The sequence below is a fragment of the Gymnogyps californianus genome, chromosome 26 (genome assembly GCF_018139145.2).
Source record: "Gymnogyps californianus isolate 813 chromosome 26, ASM1813914v2, whole genome shotgun sequence".
Taxonomy (NCBI): Eukaryota; Metazoa; Chordata; class Aves; order Accipitriformes; family Cathartidae; genus Gymnogyps; species Gymnogyps californianus.
The window spans coordinates 3,110,792-3,129,123 of record NC_059496.1 but is presented as its reverse complement, the minus strand read 5'-3'; the positions used below and the strand labels follow the sequence as shown (position 1 = coordinate 3,129,123).

Here is an 18,332-nt window from a genome sequence, read left to right as displayed (position 1 = left end):
ATGTAAGCCCTTTCCTAATTGCATCCTTGAGCTCCTGGTTCCTCATGCTGTAGATGAGGGGGTTCACTGCTGGAAGCACCACAGAGTGCAGCACTGCCAGCACCAGATTCAGGGATGGGCAGGAGATGGAGAGGGGCTTCAGGTGCTGAGAAACAGGGAGACCATGGCCAGGTGAGGAGGCACATGGAAAAGGCTTTGTGCCGTCCCTGCTCAGAGGGGATCCTCAGCACAGTAGTGCAGATTTTCACACGAGACCCAGGAGGGTCCCTGTAGTGGGTTTTTTGAGAAGGGTTGTGCCGTCTTGAAGCGCACGGAGTCGGGGAAAGTTCTTAGCTCAGGCACAAACACTGAAGCTCTGACACCACAGGGACCTGTTATCTGACCACGGCGCAAAAGAAGCATTTTTACCTCACCACGTGCCTTCCTTGTGCTTATTTGGTTCATTGCCCTGGAACACGCCAGGAGCACAGGCACCACCGGTACTGCAGGTAAGACGTGAGCAATGCCCTGCCCACCTGCTGCCAGCTGCCTGAGGGGCCATTTGCCCCGGAAGTCACTCCCCTCTACTGGTCATGTGCTTTGTGGGGATTGCCTGGAAGGAGCGGCCCCCCCTTCTGCTTTACCCGGAAGTACCTCTGACCCAGAAGGCCCTTCCCCTCCATACCATGGGGGGTGCCATTTTGTTTTGGCTGCCATTTGGGGGGCTGCCATTTTATGAATGGGGGCTGCTATTTTATGGGAGTGAGCTGCCATGTTCTTAAACATCATACTGCTCTGTGCTTGGCTGACAGCCACTGCTTGCCAGCATCAAACCCACGTGTTCTCAGGAAGTGCTATGATTGGCTGGCAAAAGGAGCCTCCCCTCCCTGTGCACCCAGAAGCACATCAGCAAAGGAAGCCCCCTGTCATTACGTACAGGGAGGCTGCCACTTTTCGCAGCCTCATTCCCCACATGTTTTCATGCTGCATTGTGGTTGGGTGGCAGCCATTTTTTGACACCATCATACCCACATGTTCTCATGCAGCCCTGTGACTGGCTGCCTGCCTGCTTTGGACAAGGAAGTGATCAGATATAAAAATATATACTTGTATTACAAGATATATATTTTTAAAATATATATATATGAGTGTCCAAATATATAGAAATATATTTTTATTTATTTATTAATAGATACAATATTTTAAATATATACACCTTTCTATACATGTATGTATGTGTATACGTTTATATATCTATATAAATGTATATCTATGTATTTTTATATGTATAAACAGTTATAAAGCCAGAGAAATTAAATACACATAGCCATTATCATATAGGTATGAAATGGATGAAACCTTCTTTAATAAGAGCTAATGAATGAAGAATCAGAGTTTAAATGTGAATAGAAAGAAAAGTACAAGGGTGGGTCGAGGTCCCCCACTTTGCCGGGCTGCAGAAGAAGCCAGACATGTCTGGGTTGGGGGAAACTTGTCTGGGTTGGAAAGAAGAGCCCAATCCTGGGAAGTGGCCTAGGAGGCCCCAACATCCCAGACCAGCCCAGCAGGATGGCCACGCAGGGTGACTGGGGCAGCCTCTGAGCTTTTCTCGGTGCTGCAAGACTCAGGCAACGCTGTCTGCAACATGGAAAACCAGGACAAAATGCCAACTTCAGAAGAATATGCGCATGGGGACAATATAGCAAAGACCCTAAGAGGATCTCAGAAAAGGCCACGTGAACCAGAAGAAACAGCCAGTGAGCCCATGAACTGCAAAGTGGATTTTGAGGTGCCAAACAGAGAGGTAGGGTGGTAGTGGGGAACTCCCTTTCCCCATGGGTGTGGGGGTCTCACAGCTACCTGCAAGACCACTGTGCGGTGCAGAGTGATGCTATTTAGACTTCCTTGTCCTTAGGTTGATAACCTGATGGAATGTTTCAAAAAGCTCTGGCTGAGTGAGTGAGGGGAGAAGTCAGGAGTGAGCTGGCACTTGTCCAGGTCCACCTGAGCCACACCAGCCAAAGCCAGTATGCTGTGTGTATGTCATGTGAAAGGATGGGGAAGGGGGTGAGGGTGGTGGATGTAATGTACATTTGTATTGAATACTGTAGGACCTGAGCAGGATGCAACTGGTGTGGAAGAAGGGGTGGAGATTGTACTGGGTGTGGCTGGGACGGAGTTAATTTTCTTGTTAGCAGCCGCTATGGTGCTGTGCTTTGCCTTGGTGGCCAAAACAGTGTTGAGAACACACTGACATTGGAGCTGTTGCTGAGCAGTGCTTGCACAGCGTCAAGGCCTTCTCTCTTTCTCACTCTGCCCCCACAGCGAGAAGGCTGGGAGGGGACAAAGCCAGGACAGCTGACCCCAGCGGACCAAAGGGATATTCCACACCGTATGATGTCATGGTCAGCAGTAAAACTGGGGAGGGGGTGTGTGTTCTTTGCTGAGAGACTGGCTTGGCATCAATCTCCTGCTGTGAGTGATTACTTCTCCACTTATTAAACTGTCTTTATCTTGACCCATGAGACTTTTTTCCTGGCTTTTGCCCTTCCAGTTCCCTCCCCCATCCCGCTGGTGGGGAGTGAGCAAGTGACTGGGTGGGGGCTGCCACATGGGGTCACCCCACCACACGAGCACAGAGCAAATAGGTTGGTATGTGCTTGTGAGGTCACTGGTGCCTGAGTAGATCATAGGCTGGAAGCTGGCACATGGCCTGTGGAAGTGTTGTGAGATTCCTGATACCTGAGTAGCAGATAGGCCAAGAGTAGCACATGGCTTGTGTCGGAGCTTGTGAGGTCACTTGTGCCTTGATATCTCATAGGATGAGCAGATAGCAAGTAGGTGGATATGTGGTGGTCAGGTCACTGGTGCCTGAGTAGCTGATAGGGAAGAGGGAGACACATGGCTTGGGTATGTACTTGTGATGTCACTCTTGACTGAATAGCTGATAGAGCTGATCAGGAGTATGGCCCTTATAGGTGCTCGTGAGGTCACCGGAGGCAGAGTACCTCAACAGCAAGGACATGGCAAATGGGTGTATAGGTTCCTGTGAGGTCACTGGTGCCTGAGAAGCTGATAGGGCAGGAGCAGGCATCTGACACTGTACTGGTTTTCGCTGGGATAGAATTAACTTTCTATTTAGTGAAATAGTGAGTGAGCGACTGTGTGGGAGGTAGCTGCTGGCCGGGGTTAATCCACAACAGGTATGTGTAGGTTTTGAGGTCACTGGTGCTGAGAAGCTGATAGGCAGGAGCAGGCCCATGGCTTGCGTCTGTGCTTCTGAGGTCACTCATGCCTGAGTAGCTCACAGGCCTGGAGTAGGCCCATGGCATGTGTAGGTGCTTCTAATGTCACTGCTGCCTGAGTAACTGATAGGGCAGGAGCAGGCCCACAGTTTATGCAGGTGGTTTTGAGGTGATTGGTGTCTGAATAAAGGATAGGCCAGGAGCAGGCCAATATCAGCTGTAGATGCTATGGCATCACCTGTGGCTGAGTAGCAGATAGGCCAGGAGCATGCACATAGCTGTGTATGAGCTTGTGATGTCGCTGGTGCCTGAGTAGCTGATAGGGCAGAAGCTGGCACATAGCTTGTGTAGGTGCTTCTGATGTCACCAAGTCAATATTTAGACCAAAACCAAACATGGCTTTTTGGAAGAACCATCGTTAGCAGCAGCAGTCCATACACTGCACACACACGTGTGACAGTGTAACTCATGAGCACACAGCGATGGCAGTAGGAGGGGTGTGAGGTCACCGTCAGTATAACCCATGAGTACACAGCAGTGGCCGTAGGAGGGTGTGAGGTCACGTCACAGATGACACCCCAGTCTGTGGGACTCGGTGCAGAGCAGCTGTGTGCCCCATCAGAAGGGCAAGACAGGGAACGGGATCTGCCGTGCCCTGTGTCTGCAAGGCTGAAGGAGCAGCCCCTGCAGCCCTGGCTGGAGCAGTCGGGTGGGGGTGGCTCAGGGGCACCGCAGGGATGTGCCTGGGCACAGTGCCAGGAGGAAACCACAGGCTTCCTGCCCGGGCGCTGTGGGGGGAGCAGCGGGGCGCACTGCAAGACCACGTGGGCTGTGGTTTGTGCACCTGCAGGCTGCAGCTCCCGAGCCACCCGTGGGGAATAACGGCCCCTCGGTGACATGTCAAGAGGCAGGGATACATCTGAGCCTCTGGGCTGCGTGTCGGCTGCCAGGGCAGGGACATGTCCCAGCTCCAGCTCATTTCAAGGGACCTTCCATGGGGCTCTCCAGGGAGGAACGGCAAGCTAGCACTCCTGGGATGGGGCTCTGGCCTGAGCTAGGATCCTTTCCCAGCTGCTGCTCCTAGCACAGCAGGATCTGAAGCAGGGGCAGGGGCTGTTTCCTTCCCTTCCTGACACAGCTCCTGGTGCAGTCCCAGCCCTGTGGTTCCCATGGCACGGGGACAGCTGGACACTCGCACCTTGGGATGTTGGATGTGCCCGGTATAGGAGATGCTCAGTGCTCCTGGTCCACACAGCAGGGTTCAAGGCGTGAAAAATCCGTTTTCCCCCACTACAGCCTGCCCTGTCCTGTGACGCACCGCCACCACAGTGACGTGACACCTGCAGTGGAGCCATCCCTCATATATGGTCATGAATGGCGCTGGAGCAGTTCATTGGAGGGCTGGGCTGTGTCGGAGGGGAGATAGCTCCCGATAATGTCTAAAAAGGTGCTGCTGCTTCGATTGGCTCCTCCTGTAGCTGGGCTGGCATCTGCAGAGATATATTGCCCTCTCGTCATCATTGTCCCCATGAGTCCACAGGAGCTGTGGCAGGGAGTGTGGCGCAGCAGGGATGTGCTGGCAGGGCAGGAGGCTCAGGATGGGCCGAGAGGGAGTCCTGTCCCCTCCGATGCTGTGGCTGCTGCTCTGGGTACAGCTGTGCAGGGGTAAGTGCTGACTGCCTTGTCCCACAGCCCAGGGCCAGGGGCTACCAGGGTGGTCATCAGGATCCGCCTGGGAATGGGGTTTCTTTGCAGGTGCTACTGAGACGAGGGGCAGAAGGGGCTCAAGTCCATGGAGCCTGTGCCTTTCCCTGTGCCCATGTGGGTGGGAGAGAGTATCTCCTTTTCCAGGGCTCCAGTGTTTAGGGCAGCCTGTGGCTGGCTGCATTCACAGACACCCTCTCGTGGGGTACCCCCTGTTGCCCAGCACTGTGCCTCTGGAGCCAGTGGTGGCCTAGCTGGTGGTGGCAGCCCCCAGAGATCCCCAGAGCACTGCCAACCTCTGGGGTAGCCTGGAGGGTTTGTGTGCTGCTCACTGCCCCCTTAATCCAGGGGAGCCCTGACCCTATGAGGGCAGTGTGTACCCCACAGAGAGAAGGGGAGCGGGACATCTGAACCGCAGTACTGTGTCACCTGCACAAGTAACCTAGTGAGGGTGTGCATGGGGTGGCTCCAGTGCAGAGGAGCTTGGGCTGGGACAAGGGAAGTGAGGGGTGTGACATGGCTGGGGAGGACCTCCTGGGATCCTGACAAGTGCAGGGCTGGCTGATGGGCAGGTGGATGTGTGGGGGGCAGGTGGTTGCAGGGAAGCTGAGGCGAGGATAAGCAGGGGCAGGCTGTGGGGGGCGCTGGGCTGGGGAGGAGCGGGTGCCGTGGGGCTGGGGGGCAGGTGGGTGTGGGTGGGGGCAGGTGCCATTGGGTGGGAAGAGGTGCCTGTGCAGTGGGATAGTAGGGGACCCAGCAGAGCAGAACTGGACACCCCCAGCCTTGCCAGCCGTGGGGATAGAAGGGACCCCACACTGCACTGGGGACAGCCTGGAGGGGAGTGGGCTCCCACCCCAGTACCTCTGACTCGACCCAGGAAGGGGTTTCCCCCAGACCTGCAGTGCTGGGGCTTGGCGCTTCCTGACCCGCCCATGTTGAGTGTTTCGAAGGTGCTGCGGAGGTGAGGCTGGCGAATGGTGGCAAACGCTGTGCTGGGAGAGTGGAGGTGAAACACAGGGCCAGTGGGGCACCTGTGTGTGGTGACTACTGGGCATGGACGATGCGGCAGTGGTTTGTAAGCAGCTGGACTGTGGGTCTGCTGTTGGAAGCTCCTCAGTACGGACACTTTGGGCCAGGATCTGGCCCCATTTGGATGGATGATGTTGGCTGTAATGGCACCGAGTCTGCCCTGTCTGACTGCAAACACGCAGGATGGGGTGAACATGACTGTGGTCATGGTGCGGATGCTGGAGTGACATGTTCAGGTAAGGGTCAGCCTGTTGCCTAGCTTTGGGGCTGGGACGGGGGAAGGGACCTGGCTGTGCCCTCAGGGAGCAACAAGCAGATGCTGGAGCAGGGTCCAGTGTGGCCAAGCACACTGCAAGCTGGGACTGTCATTGCTGATGTAACCGTTCCCAGGGAAAGGCCAGGGGAGCCTACCCCGAGGTGAACTAACTCTGCCACAGTGTCTCAGCCCCCTCAGTCAGTGTCTTGGGCTGCAGATGAATCCTCCGTCCCTGACCCAGGGTGTCCATGGGCTTCATCAACCTCCACCCATTCTGCCAGTTCCCAGCCAGCATTGCTGAGGGTCCCTGTGCTGGAAACAGCCAGGGGGACTTGCTTGGCACCCCACGTCTTGGAGGACAGCATGAGATGACTGGTCATGCTGGGTCATTCCCCTTCACAGACATGAGTACCTCGACTGAATGAAGGGGCTTTTCAGAGAGGATGAGTGCTGGGCCCTGGAGCAAAGAGCAGGGTGGCCACAAAGCCCTTTGCTGCCTGTCCCCAGGGCTCGGCTGTGTGGTCCAGCACTGCGAGGCCTCAGGGCTTGGTGGCTGCTTGGCCGTGGCTGCTCCCTCCCGCATCACCGCAGCCACAGGCTGGCACTGGCAAATCCCTGGGGCTGTGACAGCCCCGCAGGGACATGACTCCGTGCAGCAGCACTGACCCACTGCCAATCTCTCCTGCCTGCCCATCGATCCTCACACTGCCCTCATGACACGGGGCTTTGGCAGCACTTCCTGATCCTCATCTGTGCCTGCTGTTCCTCTGAGTCTGGCATGGGCCAGGGGGGCATGCAAGTCTCCGGTCCCTCTGTCCGGCCATTGATCTGGGTTGTGTGCATCTCTGGGCAGAGTGATGTGTCCCTGACTGAGACATCCCCCTCAGCAAGCATCAGAGGGGTCTGGACAGGCACCAGCCATGATAACAGCTGCACCATTTCTGTGCTCTGTGACATCTCCCACCTAAAAGGAACCTCCCAATGCTCCAGGAACAGCCCTGGGATCAGCGGTGCTTCTGGTTGCCTCAGGGTGATGGTCCTGCCTGGCCTGAAGCTCTGCAGGGGCTGAGCAGGCTGCAGCAGTCAGTATCATCTGGGCCACTTCTCCTGGACCCAAACTGCTCCCACCACTGCGGTGCTGGGGGAACCATGCCGGGCAGCACAGGGGACCTTGTGTGGGAGCAGTTTGTCTGAGCAGTACCTGTGGCTGTGAGTCTGCAACAGACACATACCCTCGAGTGCTGTGATGGTGTAGAGAAGGGGTGCAGGAGGGCCTGGATGTGTTTGTGTCACCAACACTCCCCCAACAGCTTCCTCTGGGATGTGCAATGGGCAGTTTGGTCACAGCTTGCTTGGAGGTGATGCAGGATGTGGGCATTTAACTGCCAGAGGGCTCTGGGAACTGCCAGGTGTTTTGGTTTTTTCCCAGGATTTGTCCGTCTGGTGGAAGGGAAGAGCCGCTGCTCAGGACGTGTGGAGATCCATGACGGGGACCAGTGGAAAACTGTCTGTGCTTCACACTTTGGTGCCAAAGCTGCTGACGTGGTCTGCAGGGAGTTGCAGTGCGGCAGAGCCCTGCCTGTCGCTGAGGCAGCTCACTTTGGAGAAGGGTCAGTGCCACGTGGGACGGAGAGCTGCAGTGTGTGGGGAATGAATCCCTCCTCATCTCCTGCCTCAGAGGGTCCTCCAGGGAGCAGCCCTGCACCCACGCGAACAGCGCTGTTGTCACCTGCACACGTAAGGACTCAGGGAAGTGTGTTGAACACTGGCGTGAGCTCCAGCCTGAGGGGAGGCAGGTTGTGGTGTGGGGACAAGGGAAGTGGGGTGTCTGTTCCCACAGGCTGGCAGAGAGGTGACCTTCCTGGGGGATTTAGACAAGGGCAGGGCAGGGCTGGGCTGATGGCCAGGGCCAAGGAGGGGGCATGGTTGGGAGGGCTCACTGGGATCATTGTGTTGTTCCGCAGGGGACACAGCAAGACCTGAAGGCAGAGGATAAGCTGGGAGGAGGCCAGGGCAGGCTGTGGTCCAGGGCAGCTGGGGGCCCTGGGGAGAAGCAGCAGTGTGTGCTTGGGGGAGCCCTGGGGGGTCAGGTCTCTTCTCAGGGTGCTGGGTGGGGAGGAGCAGGTGCCCTAGGTGGGCATGGGCCAGGGGCAGGTGGCAGCTGGCCGTTGGGGTAGAAGGAGGTGCCAAAGGCTGTGGGGCCACAAATGACCCAGCAGGGCCACAACTGCACACCCCCAGCCTTGCACAGCCTGTGGGGATAGAAGGGAGCCCTGCACTGCCCGGGGACAGCCTGGAGGGGAGTGGGCTCCCACCCTGGCACCTCTGACTCCACCCGGGCAGGGGTTCCCCCAGACCCCCAGTGCTGGGGCTCGGCGCTGTTCTGACTGTCCTGTGTCAGTGTTTGAAGGTGCTGTGGAGGTGAGGCTGGCGGATGGTGGCAAACGCTGTGCTGGGAGAGTGGAGGTGAAACAACAGGGCCAGTGGGGCACTGTGTGTGGTAGACTACTGGGACATGGACGATGCGGCAGTGGTTTGTAAGCAGCTGGACTGTGGGTCTGCTGTTGAAGCTCACCAGTACGCACACTTTGGGCCAGGATCTGGCCCCATTTGGATGGATGATGTTGGCTGTAATGGCACCGAGTCTGCCCTGTCTGACTGCAAACACGCAGGATGGGGTGAACATGACTGTGTTCACACTATTGACGCTGGCGTGACGTGTTCAGGTAAGGGGTCAGCCTGTTCCCCACCTTTTGGGCCAGGATGGGGGAAGGGACCTTGACTGTGTCCTCAGGGAGCAAGAAGGGGATCGCCAGAGCAGGGCACAGTGATGCTGGTCTATGTGCCGAGGTGGGACAGTCATTGCTGATGTCCCCAGTCCCTGGGGAAAGCCCAGAGGGAGCCTACCCCAGGGTGAACTAACCTTGCCACAGTGCCTCAGTCCCCCTCAGTCAGTATCTTGGGCTGCAGATGAATCCTCCGTCCCTGCCCCGGGGTGTCCACTCATCTCCACCCATTCTGCCAGTTCCCAGCCAACAATGCTGAGGGTCCCTGTGCTGGAGAAAGCAAGGGGGACTTGCTTGGCACTCCACACCTTGGAGGAACAGCATCAGATGACTGGTCCTCCTGGGTCATTCCCCTTCACAGGCATGAGTACCTCAACTGAATCAAAAGGGCTTTTCAGAGAGCATGAGTGCTGGGCTTGAGGAGTGGAGCAGGGTGGCACACAGACGTTTGCTGCCTGTCCCCAGGGCTCAGCTGTGTGGTCCAGCACTGCGAGGCCTCAGGGCTTGGTGGCTGCTTGACCCTGGCTGCTCCCTCCCACATCACCACAGTCACAGGCTGGCAGTGGGAAATCCCTGGGGTTGTGACAGCCCGCGGGGACATGACCCTGTGCAGGCAGCACTGACCCACTGCCCAATCTCACCTGCCTGCCCACGGCTCCCCACACTGCCCCATGACATGGGGGCTTTGGCAGCATTTCCTGATCCTCATCGGTACCTGCTGTTCCCTGAGAGCCGGCATGGGCCCAGGGGGGCATGTGAGTCTCCTGTCCCTCTGTCTGGACATTGATCTGTATTGTGCGTTGCGTCCCTGACTGAGAACCTTCCCCCTCAGGCAAGCATCAGAGGGGTCTGGACAGGCACCAGCCATGATAACAGCTGCACCATTTCTGTGCTCTGTGACATCTCCCACCTAAAAGGAACCTCCCAATCCTCAGGAACAGCCCTGGGATCAGCGTGCGCTTCTGGTTGCCTCAGGGTGATGGTCTTGCCTGGCCCAAAGCTCTGCAGGGGCTGAGCAGGCTGCAGCAGTCAGTATCATCTGGGCCACTTCTCCTGGACCCAAACTACTCCCACCACTGCGGTGCTGGGGGAACCATGCCGGCAGCACAGGGGACCTTGTGTGGGAGCAGTTTGTCTGAGCAGTACCTGTGGCTGTGAGTCTGCAACAGACACATACCCTCGAGTGCTGTGATGGTGTAGAGAAGGGGTGCAGGGGGGCCTGGATGTGTTTGTGTCACCAACACTCCCCCAACAGCTTCCTCTGGGATGTGCAATGGGCAGTTTGGTCACAGCTTGCTTGGAGGTGATGCAGGATGTGGTCATTTACTGCCAGAGGCTCTGGGAACTGCCAGGTGTTTTGGTTTTTTCCCAGGATTTGTCCGTCTGGTGGAAGGGAAGAGCCGTTGCTCAGGACGTGTGGAGATCCATGACGGGACCAGTGGAAAACTGTCTGTGCTTCACACTTTGGTGCCAAAGCTGCTGACGTGGTCTGCAGGAGTTGCAGTGTGGCACAGCCCTGCCTGTCGCTGAGGCAGCTCACTTTGGAGAAGGGGTCAGTGCCATGTGGGATGGAGAGCTGCAGTGTGTGGGGAATGAATCCCTCCTCATCTCCTGCCTCAGAGGGTCCTCCAGGGAGCAGCCCTGCACCCACGTGAACAGCGCTGTTGTCACCTGCACACGTAAGGACTCAGGGACACGGGGGCTGTGCCAGGGGTCGGGGAACAGAGCAAGGAATGTGCTAGGCTGGGTGTGGGGACAGGAGGGATGATGGCATTGTCTGCAGCATGAAAATAGTTGAGAAGGAGAAGAAAGGCATGCTGTCCCTCTGGCCTCTCCCCCAGCTCCTGAGGGTACAAGAGCACCAATCCACCCTCTCTCCTCCTCCTCTGTCCCCAGAGTACACAGGGTTCAGGCTGGTGAACGGCAGCACAGCGTGTGCGGGGAAGGTGGAGGTCCAGGTGCTGGGGACCTGGGGGACCCTCTGTGCCTCCCGCTGGGATCTCTCGGATGCCCACGTTCTCTGTCGTCAACTCAACTGTGGGTTTGCTGAGGCCATTCCTGGAGGAGAGCATTTTGGGAGAGAGACTGGCCCTGTCTGGAGAGACTCCTTCCACTGTGACGGGACTGAAGCCCACCTGGCACAGTGCCCAGTGATCACCCTGGGGGCCTCACCATGCTCCCACGGGAACACTGCTGCTGTCATTTGCTCAGGTGAGTGCCGGAAAAATGCTGCATTAACTCCATTTGCCCTTTGTGTGTGACACGGCCACCCAAAGCAGGGGTCCCATGGCAGTACCAGGCTGAAGTTCTCCCTGGACAAACCCTGGCATCCCCAGGAGCCATCTGGAGGGCTTTGCCTGCTCAGACTGACCGCTCTGCTTTGGGAGAGCTGAGCACTGAACGGAGGCAAGCATCTACCCCCAGGGCAGTGCCTTAGCCCCAGCGCCACCACCAGGCCTGGGCTCCTCTGTTCTCGTACTGTGGGACGAGCCCAGGACAGGGCTGCAGGGCTCTGCTCCATCCCTCTGGCTGCAGACAACCACATCGCATCCCCGCAGAGAGCCCTGCAGAGCCTCATCCCACCAGCCAGGCAGGAGCTGCCTGGGTGCTCCCAGCAGCAGCAGACCTGGGTGTGAGCTGCAGAGAGGCCTCAGGCTTTGCCCTCACTTCTCGTCAGCAAAAGGCTCAATCCTGTCCTGTTTGGTCAGAAAATCCCCCCTCGCCCTGCTCCCTGAAGGATGCCCCTGCTCCCCAGTGCTGCCGATGGCTGTGGTATCTCTGTTGTCCCCAGGCTCAGCCGGCTTTGCATCCCTGCGGCTGGTGGCGGAGGGAGCCGGTGCGACGGACGAGTGGAGATCTTCCAGCATGGGATGTGGGGCAGAGTTCTGGATGACGAGTGGGACGTGCAGGAGGCCAGTGTGGTGTGCCGGCAGCTGCGGTGCGGAGAGGCAGGGACAGCCTACAACCCCCCAAAGCCTGAGCGAGGGACGGGCCCCGTGGGGCTGCGAGGGGTCCGGTGCGCAGGGCACGAGGCCAACCTGGCCCTCTGCAACACCTCCCTGCCTGAGAGTGCACCGGCGGCAGGGGTTGCGGAGGATGTGGGAGTCATTTGCTGGGGTGAGCGGCACTGCATGGGCCCCCCAGGTGACGGGGTGGGTGGGCAGCCAGGCCCTGACAGCAACCGGGCTTTCTACCCACTACAGGGAGCCGGCGGGTCCGGCTGGTGAACGGGACTGGGCGCTGTGCTGGGAGAGTGGAGCTCTACTACCAGGGCACCTGGGGGACTGTGTGTGACGATGGCTGGGACCTGTCTGATGCCGCCGTCGTTTGCCACCAGCTGGGCTGTGGAGGGGCGGTGGAGGCGGCTGGCTCTGCTCGGTTTGGGGAAGGCTCTGGGCAGATCTGGCTGGATGGCGTGAACTGCTCTGGGGCCGAAGCTGCTCTCTGGGACTGCCCTGCTGGGCCCTGGGGGCAGCACGACTGCGGGCACAAGGAGGACGCGGGAGTCATCTGCTCAGGTGTGTGCTGGGACCTGTGGTGGGAGCCTGGTTCCTGGGGAGGCCAGGACACAAGGAGAGCCGGGCATGGCCAAGGCTGTCCTGACTGCCTCTGAGCTCCTGCCCGAGCCCGTCCTGTGGACACCCATGCACAGGCACCCTCAGTCCCACTGGGGGTCCCTGGGGAGCTCAGCTGTCCCCGAGGATTAGCGGGAAGGGCAGGGGTGTCTGTCCGTCAGGGACTTCTCTCTGCCCCTGGGTGCAAGGGGGACGTGCTGGCCCTGCCCCTGCCCGCCTGAGGGCCTGGGGGGTGCAGAGGTGTCCTGGCTCCCACAGCCCCACACCAGCCTGTTCCCCCTTGGTGCCTTTCCTTGCAGAGTTCGTGCCCTGAGGCTGGAGAACAGCGACGGCTGCTCTGGGCGCCTGCAGGTTTTCTACAAGGGACATGGGGGAGCATTTGCTCCAACTCGATGACTCTTGACACGGTGTCGCTGGCATGCAGGAGCTGGGCTGCGGGGATGGAGGATCCCTGGAAACACGCCTGCCCTACGGCAGGGTGTCTGGCCCTGCCTGGCTGGATAACGTGCAGTGTGGGGAGAAAACCAGCTCCTTCTGGCAGTGTCCCTCCACTCCCTGGAACCCGCAGTCATGTGAAGACCTGCGAGATGAGATCCACATCACCTGCAATGGTAACTCAGAGCAACCTGGGCACCAGTGTCACCCCAGCTCCTGCTCCCTGGTGGGCACGGCCAAACACAGAGAAAGAGCTTGGAAGGGCTTTTCCTTGCCATGTCAGACCCTTCTGCTGCTGGTGGCACAAACGTGACCACAGCCACCCACGTCCAGCAGCAGTTGCCACCCAGGCTGCCAGCAGCACCTGCGGGAGGCAGAGGCATCTCCAGGTGAGGTCTCAGAAGAGACCAGACAGGGTTCAGAAGAGCCTCCCCTCCATGGACACCCTCCTGCTGCTCTCTGAACCAGGGGCCTTTTGGGGCTGAGCAGTCAGGGTCCCCCCACAGTCCTGCGTGTGTCCCCTGAATGACCAGGGTTCGGTTGCTGCTGTGACCAAGATGGCACAGGGAGGTGCAAGCAGAGCTCAGCCCTGCTCTCTTCTGCACCATCCCCTGAACCAGCCCCTTCACCACAGTGTTTCCTTCTTCAGGGGGACGCCCAGAAATGCCGCCGACCCGTTGGCCCCGTGCCCCAACTCCACGAGCTGCACAGGTAGGGAGCTGCTCCCCTGCGTACCCTTCTTGTCTGGCAGGGCTCTGCCTGCTCTCTCAGTGCCATGGGAAGTCTTTGCCTTCTCCAGCCAGGGAGAAGATTCGTGCGTGGGAGGCGAGGACAGGTGCTCGGGCAGAGTGGAGGTCTGGCACCGTGGCTCTTGGGGGACAGTGTGTGACGATTCCTGGGACATGCAGGATGCTGAGGTGGCATGCAGGCAGCTGGGCTGTGGCCCCGCGGTGTCTGCCCTGCATGAGGCTGCGTTTGGGATGGGGATGGGCCCCATCTGGCTGGAGCAGGTGGAGTGCCGGGGGACAGAGCTGTCTCTACAGGACTGCTGGGCCCGTCCTGGGGACAGTGGTGCTTGTCGGCATAAGGAAGATGCTGCCGTGCGCTGCTCAGGTGAGTGGCAGGGCTGGGACCCCTTGCTTGGGGTCGAGGTGGGGAAGCCTTTCGCCCCTTGGTCCTGGCATGGGCCCTGACCTCCCAAGAGCAGGAACATTCCTGTGGAGTACAGGAGGCTGGTGTCAAGTGCGGAGCAGCCTCGGTGGAACTGGATGTCATCCGGCCACTGCCTGTGGGGCCCTGCAGCCCCAGGGCTATCCCCTGGGCTGCCTGTGCCTTCCTGCCTGCCGCCCAGAGCAGAGGCGCTGGGCCCTGTCCCGGCCTCCCTTTTCTAGCACTACAGGAGGGCAATTTGGGGGGATATGTCAGGGGCATCTCCACACACACAGGTGTGTTGGGGAGGAGGCTCCCGGGACCCGCACAACCACCCTTTCAGCCCAGCTCTCCTTTGCCTCCTCTGCAGCTACACCCAGGACGGCAGCATTCCCACCCCAAGCAGGTAACTTGTCCTCCCCCGGGGCTGGGTATCCCCGGGCCAGGCTGTGACCCACAGCTGGATGGAAGGGGCTCCTTGCTGGGGTGTGAAACTCCCAGGAGGAGGCACTGGGGTGGTGGTGGGGGGTTAGGGAGGGTTGTAATTTACTCAGCAGGGTAGAAGCTTGCCCATCACTCACCCCTGGGGCGCTCCACCCCTTGCTGCCTTGTGTGATGGGGGTCAGGACTGATGCTGCTCCACCTCTCCCAGGCCTGGTGCTGCCCTTCCATGTTCTTGCCCATGCAGATCTTACTCGAGGCCGTCTGACTGGCAGCGGGAGAGTCTCAGTGCCCGTCATCATCTGCATCATCCTGGGGGCCCTTCTCTGCCTGCTCCTGGCCCTCCTGGCCGGGCAAGTGCTAAGCACCAGGACTGGGCGCAGAGGTGGGTCCTGCCACAATGGTGCCAGGGGAAGATACCTCCTGGAAGGGCTGTGGGGTGCTGCGGGATGTCAGTGAGGGGCACAGGCAGAGCTGAGGGGGTGGGACTGTGTGCTGCCACCTGTCCCAGACACCACCCCAGTGAGTGCCTGCCGTGGGGCACCAGCAGCAAGGGGTGGAGAGAGCCCAGAGGTGGGGGGAGCTAGCAGAGGCAAGGAGAGAAACGGGGAGAGTGGGGCTGGGGAGATGTGAGCAGAGGGGAGATGGCCAAGGCTGGCAGTGCTCTGGGTATTGGTGGAGGGCACTCTGGGGCAATGGAGATGCTAGGAGGAGCATGGGGCAGGAGGGTCCATTTCCATGGTGTCAGGCTCCCAGCCTGTCCCTCTGCCCAGCCCTGCCCACCCACCAGAAGGGCAGGGGCCCTGCTATAGACCCGTGGGGCAGAGAGAGGGCAGCTCCAGGTGAGAGGAAACATGGGAGCTGCTCCAGGGTCAGACAAGGGGGCATGACCCAGGGGCCAGAGGGGCATGAGCGCTGTCTCCAAAGGGATGATGTGAGGGTGATGCTGCCCCAGAGGATCTCCACAGCAATGTTGCCCTCGCCGGGGATGTGGCAGCCATGCTGGACAGTGCAGTGGGGCTGTGCTGTCGGAGCAGTGCTGAGCTGGCCCAAGGAAGAGGTTTGGGGGAGCACAGTGGGGTCCCATTGGCTCTCTGCCTGTCCCTCTGCCAGCCCTGCCTCTATCCCCAGGCTCCAGGAGAGCTCAGGAGCTCTTCCCCGAGGCCGTGTACGAGGAGATCGGTTACAGCCCAGCGTGGGAGAAGCAGGCGAGGTTTGGTCGCTCAGGTGGGTGTGGGTCCTCCCTGGAGGCACATCTGCAGGACCCTTTCCCCTGGCCCTAACCCGGAGCTGATCCCCTGAAGCCCCCCAGCCCCTGGTCCCTGCAGCACTGGTGCCATGTGGTGTGTGGGGAGAGCATCCAGGTCCTGGGCCCAGGAGAGGAGCTTTCTCCCAACCACCTTTCACCGGCCCAGCTGGACAGCCCCTCTCTTTCTGCCCCTGCACCCCATGTGACATCCAAGGAGGGAGGGAAGGGGCTGTCCTAGGGCACCTCTGGGAGCACCTTTGAGACAGGGTTTGTGCCAGGGGAGCAGGGTAAATTCCCAGCCCTCCTCCCCATGCAGCCCCAGCTCTGTGGGTCCCCCTTCCCCAGCAGCGCTGACCATGGCCAGGTCAGTGGGGCTCGCTCCATAACACCCACTGTGCATGTCTCCAGGCTCTTCTTCAGAGGAGTCCTGAGCCAGCTGCAGCCCTCCCCTGGGCTCAGCAAGGAGGAGGATGGTCTGGCATCAGCAGCAGGTAACCGGGCAGGAAGGGCTTCGTCTCCCTGCAGACATGTGATGGACAGAGGTGTCACTGAGTGTCAGTGTCAGAGATGGGGAGGACACGGGGGTCTCCTGTGGTGCTGCCAACACCAGTGTCTCAGCCCTGTGTCCCTGCGCCTCCTCCCATCCTCTGCTCTGCAGGACGTATCTTCTCACTGTCACCAGCTCCTCTCTCCTTTCAGATGTTCTTGTCCTGGTCGCAGGTGAGCCAGCGGATGGCTATGATGATGCCAGGGAGGTTTCTGACCCTGGAGAGGATGCTGCCCCTGAGCAGGGTGAGTGGGAAATGTCCAGGGTGCCAGAGAAGGAGGAGTGCCCAGGGATGCACCCAGAGGTGAGAGGGAAATTTAGCACTGCTGGTTCCTGGGGTGCCATCCCCGGTGGCACCTGAGTCACTGCTGTCCTGAGACGCCAACCTCCTGGGAAGGGGGAACCTGCCCCAGGAGTTTTCCTTGGAGGGACTGGGGGTGGGAGAAGGAGCTGAATGTGGTGAGGAGCTGGGAGGAAGATGATGTACAGACCCCATGAGGTGAACTGCAATGTCCTGCCTTGCTGCCTGCAGGGCCAGCCTGCGCTCCTGGACAAGTGTCGGGGTCCCCAGAGCTGAAGGAGACACCTTGTCCCTATCCCTGGCGAGCATGGGTTATGATGATGCTGAAGAGGTGTCTCTGGCACATCCCCGTGAGGACACAAAGGCTGTGACAGTGGAGCTCTGTGCACAACAGTCCCTGAGCCCCAGGCCAGGAGAGCCCATCCCTGCTGTGCAGCTGGGTGCAGCCGGGATGGAGGAGAGGTCTGTGCAGCTGGAGAGCTGTGAGCACATGGGAACTGTCTCCCTTGACCCATGGGCAGCAGAAACCACCTGGAGTTTCCCCTCTTTTATTCCCCTCTTTTTGCTGTGCATCCAGATTTCTTCTTATTAAAAGTCTCTGAGGGCTTTGACCCACAGCTGGTGCTTGCCTGCCCAGGTTTTGGGGTGTCTCCCTGAGGCTCACCAGGGGGAGCAGAGAAGAAGGACGTGGCGGTGCGGAAGGGGCGCAGGCTCGGGGTCAGGCTGTGGGGCTGCGAGAGCCCATGGTCCCTGGGGAATAATCCTGCTGACAGAGACATTTCCATCCTGCTGGCCACAGGCACTTTCGAGTCCAAATGGCTCTCTGATAGGTCCCGTAATGCACCTCAGCAGCAGCACCCATTTCCTCACCCTTGGGTTCCAGCTGCTCTTTCCCCTGCCTGGGCCCCGCTGGTCCCACAGCGCAGAGGCCACGACAGAGCTGCCAGGAGAGGGGAAGCCCTGGGCTTTTGTCTCACAGAAGAGAGCGCTAAGGTGGCTGCAGTGACCTGAACACCCCAGCCAGCCCCAGGTGGGATCAAGGCCCATGGATTACCTCCCACAATGGTTAGGAGGCAGCTCTGCTCCCCACTGCCCCAGCACAGGGTGCAGAGCCATGTTCTGGGACACAGGCTGAGCCTCCTCTGACGCCCAGGGCAACACCCCTCTGGCCACACCTGTCCCAACTCCGCAGCAGGAGCCGTGCAACAGGGTGAGGGAAATGCCCTCCCTGAGGGAGGTGCCCCCAGCCTCTGATGGCACCCCAGGGCATGTGGGGGAGGGGACATGGGGGCAGAAATCTTACATCCCCTCCTCCAGGCACTGGGCCTCTCCCTGCACCCCTCTGTCCCCCAACATCCCTGGAGGTGAGCTGAAGGGCAGGCTTCCACCTCCATGGGGCTGCGCATGTGGCTTGGGCTCAGGGACCTTCCCACTCCTTCAGCACTGAGGCCTGTCCTGACAGCAAAGCAGTGCCCTGGGACAGCCCTGGCTGGGGTCTCTGTGGCAGGGTGGCTGAGCGTGTTCAGCTGTTAACTCAAAGGGCAACGGTTTGACCACACACAGGGACGGTGTCCCCATGGTGGTACAGCTGGGGCAATTGTGTTGCCCAGTGCCATAGATTTTTCCCAGTGCCATA

At 59.4% G+C, this 18,332-nt stretch overlaps 1 protein-coding gene across 1 annotated transcript; it reads left to right on the top strand.

The window, feature by feature from the left end:
* The first annotated feature begins 1,624 nt into the window (after nucleotides 1-1,624).
* Nucleotides 1,625-17,353, top strand: LOC127026007 (scavenger receptor cysteine-rich type 1 protein M130-like). The gene is given in 9 exon segments (XM_050911129.1): nucleotides 1,625-1,783; nucleotides 12,178-12,521; nucleotides 12,874-12,932; nucleotides 12,935-12,994; nucleotides 12,997-13,185; nucleotides 14,847-14,984; nucleotides 15,731-15,826; nucleotides 16,548-16,640; nucleotides 17,274-17,353. Coding segments are annotated over 9 exon segments (1,218 nt in total).
* The last annotated feature ends 979 nt before the right edge of the window (nucleotides 17,354-18,332 follow it).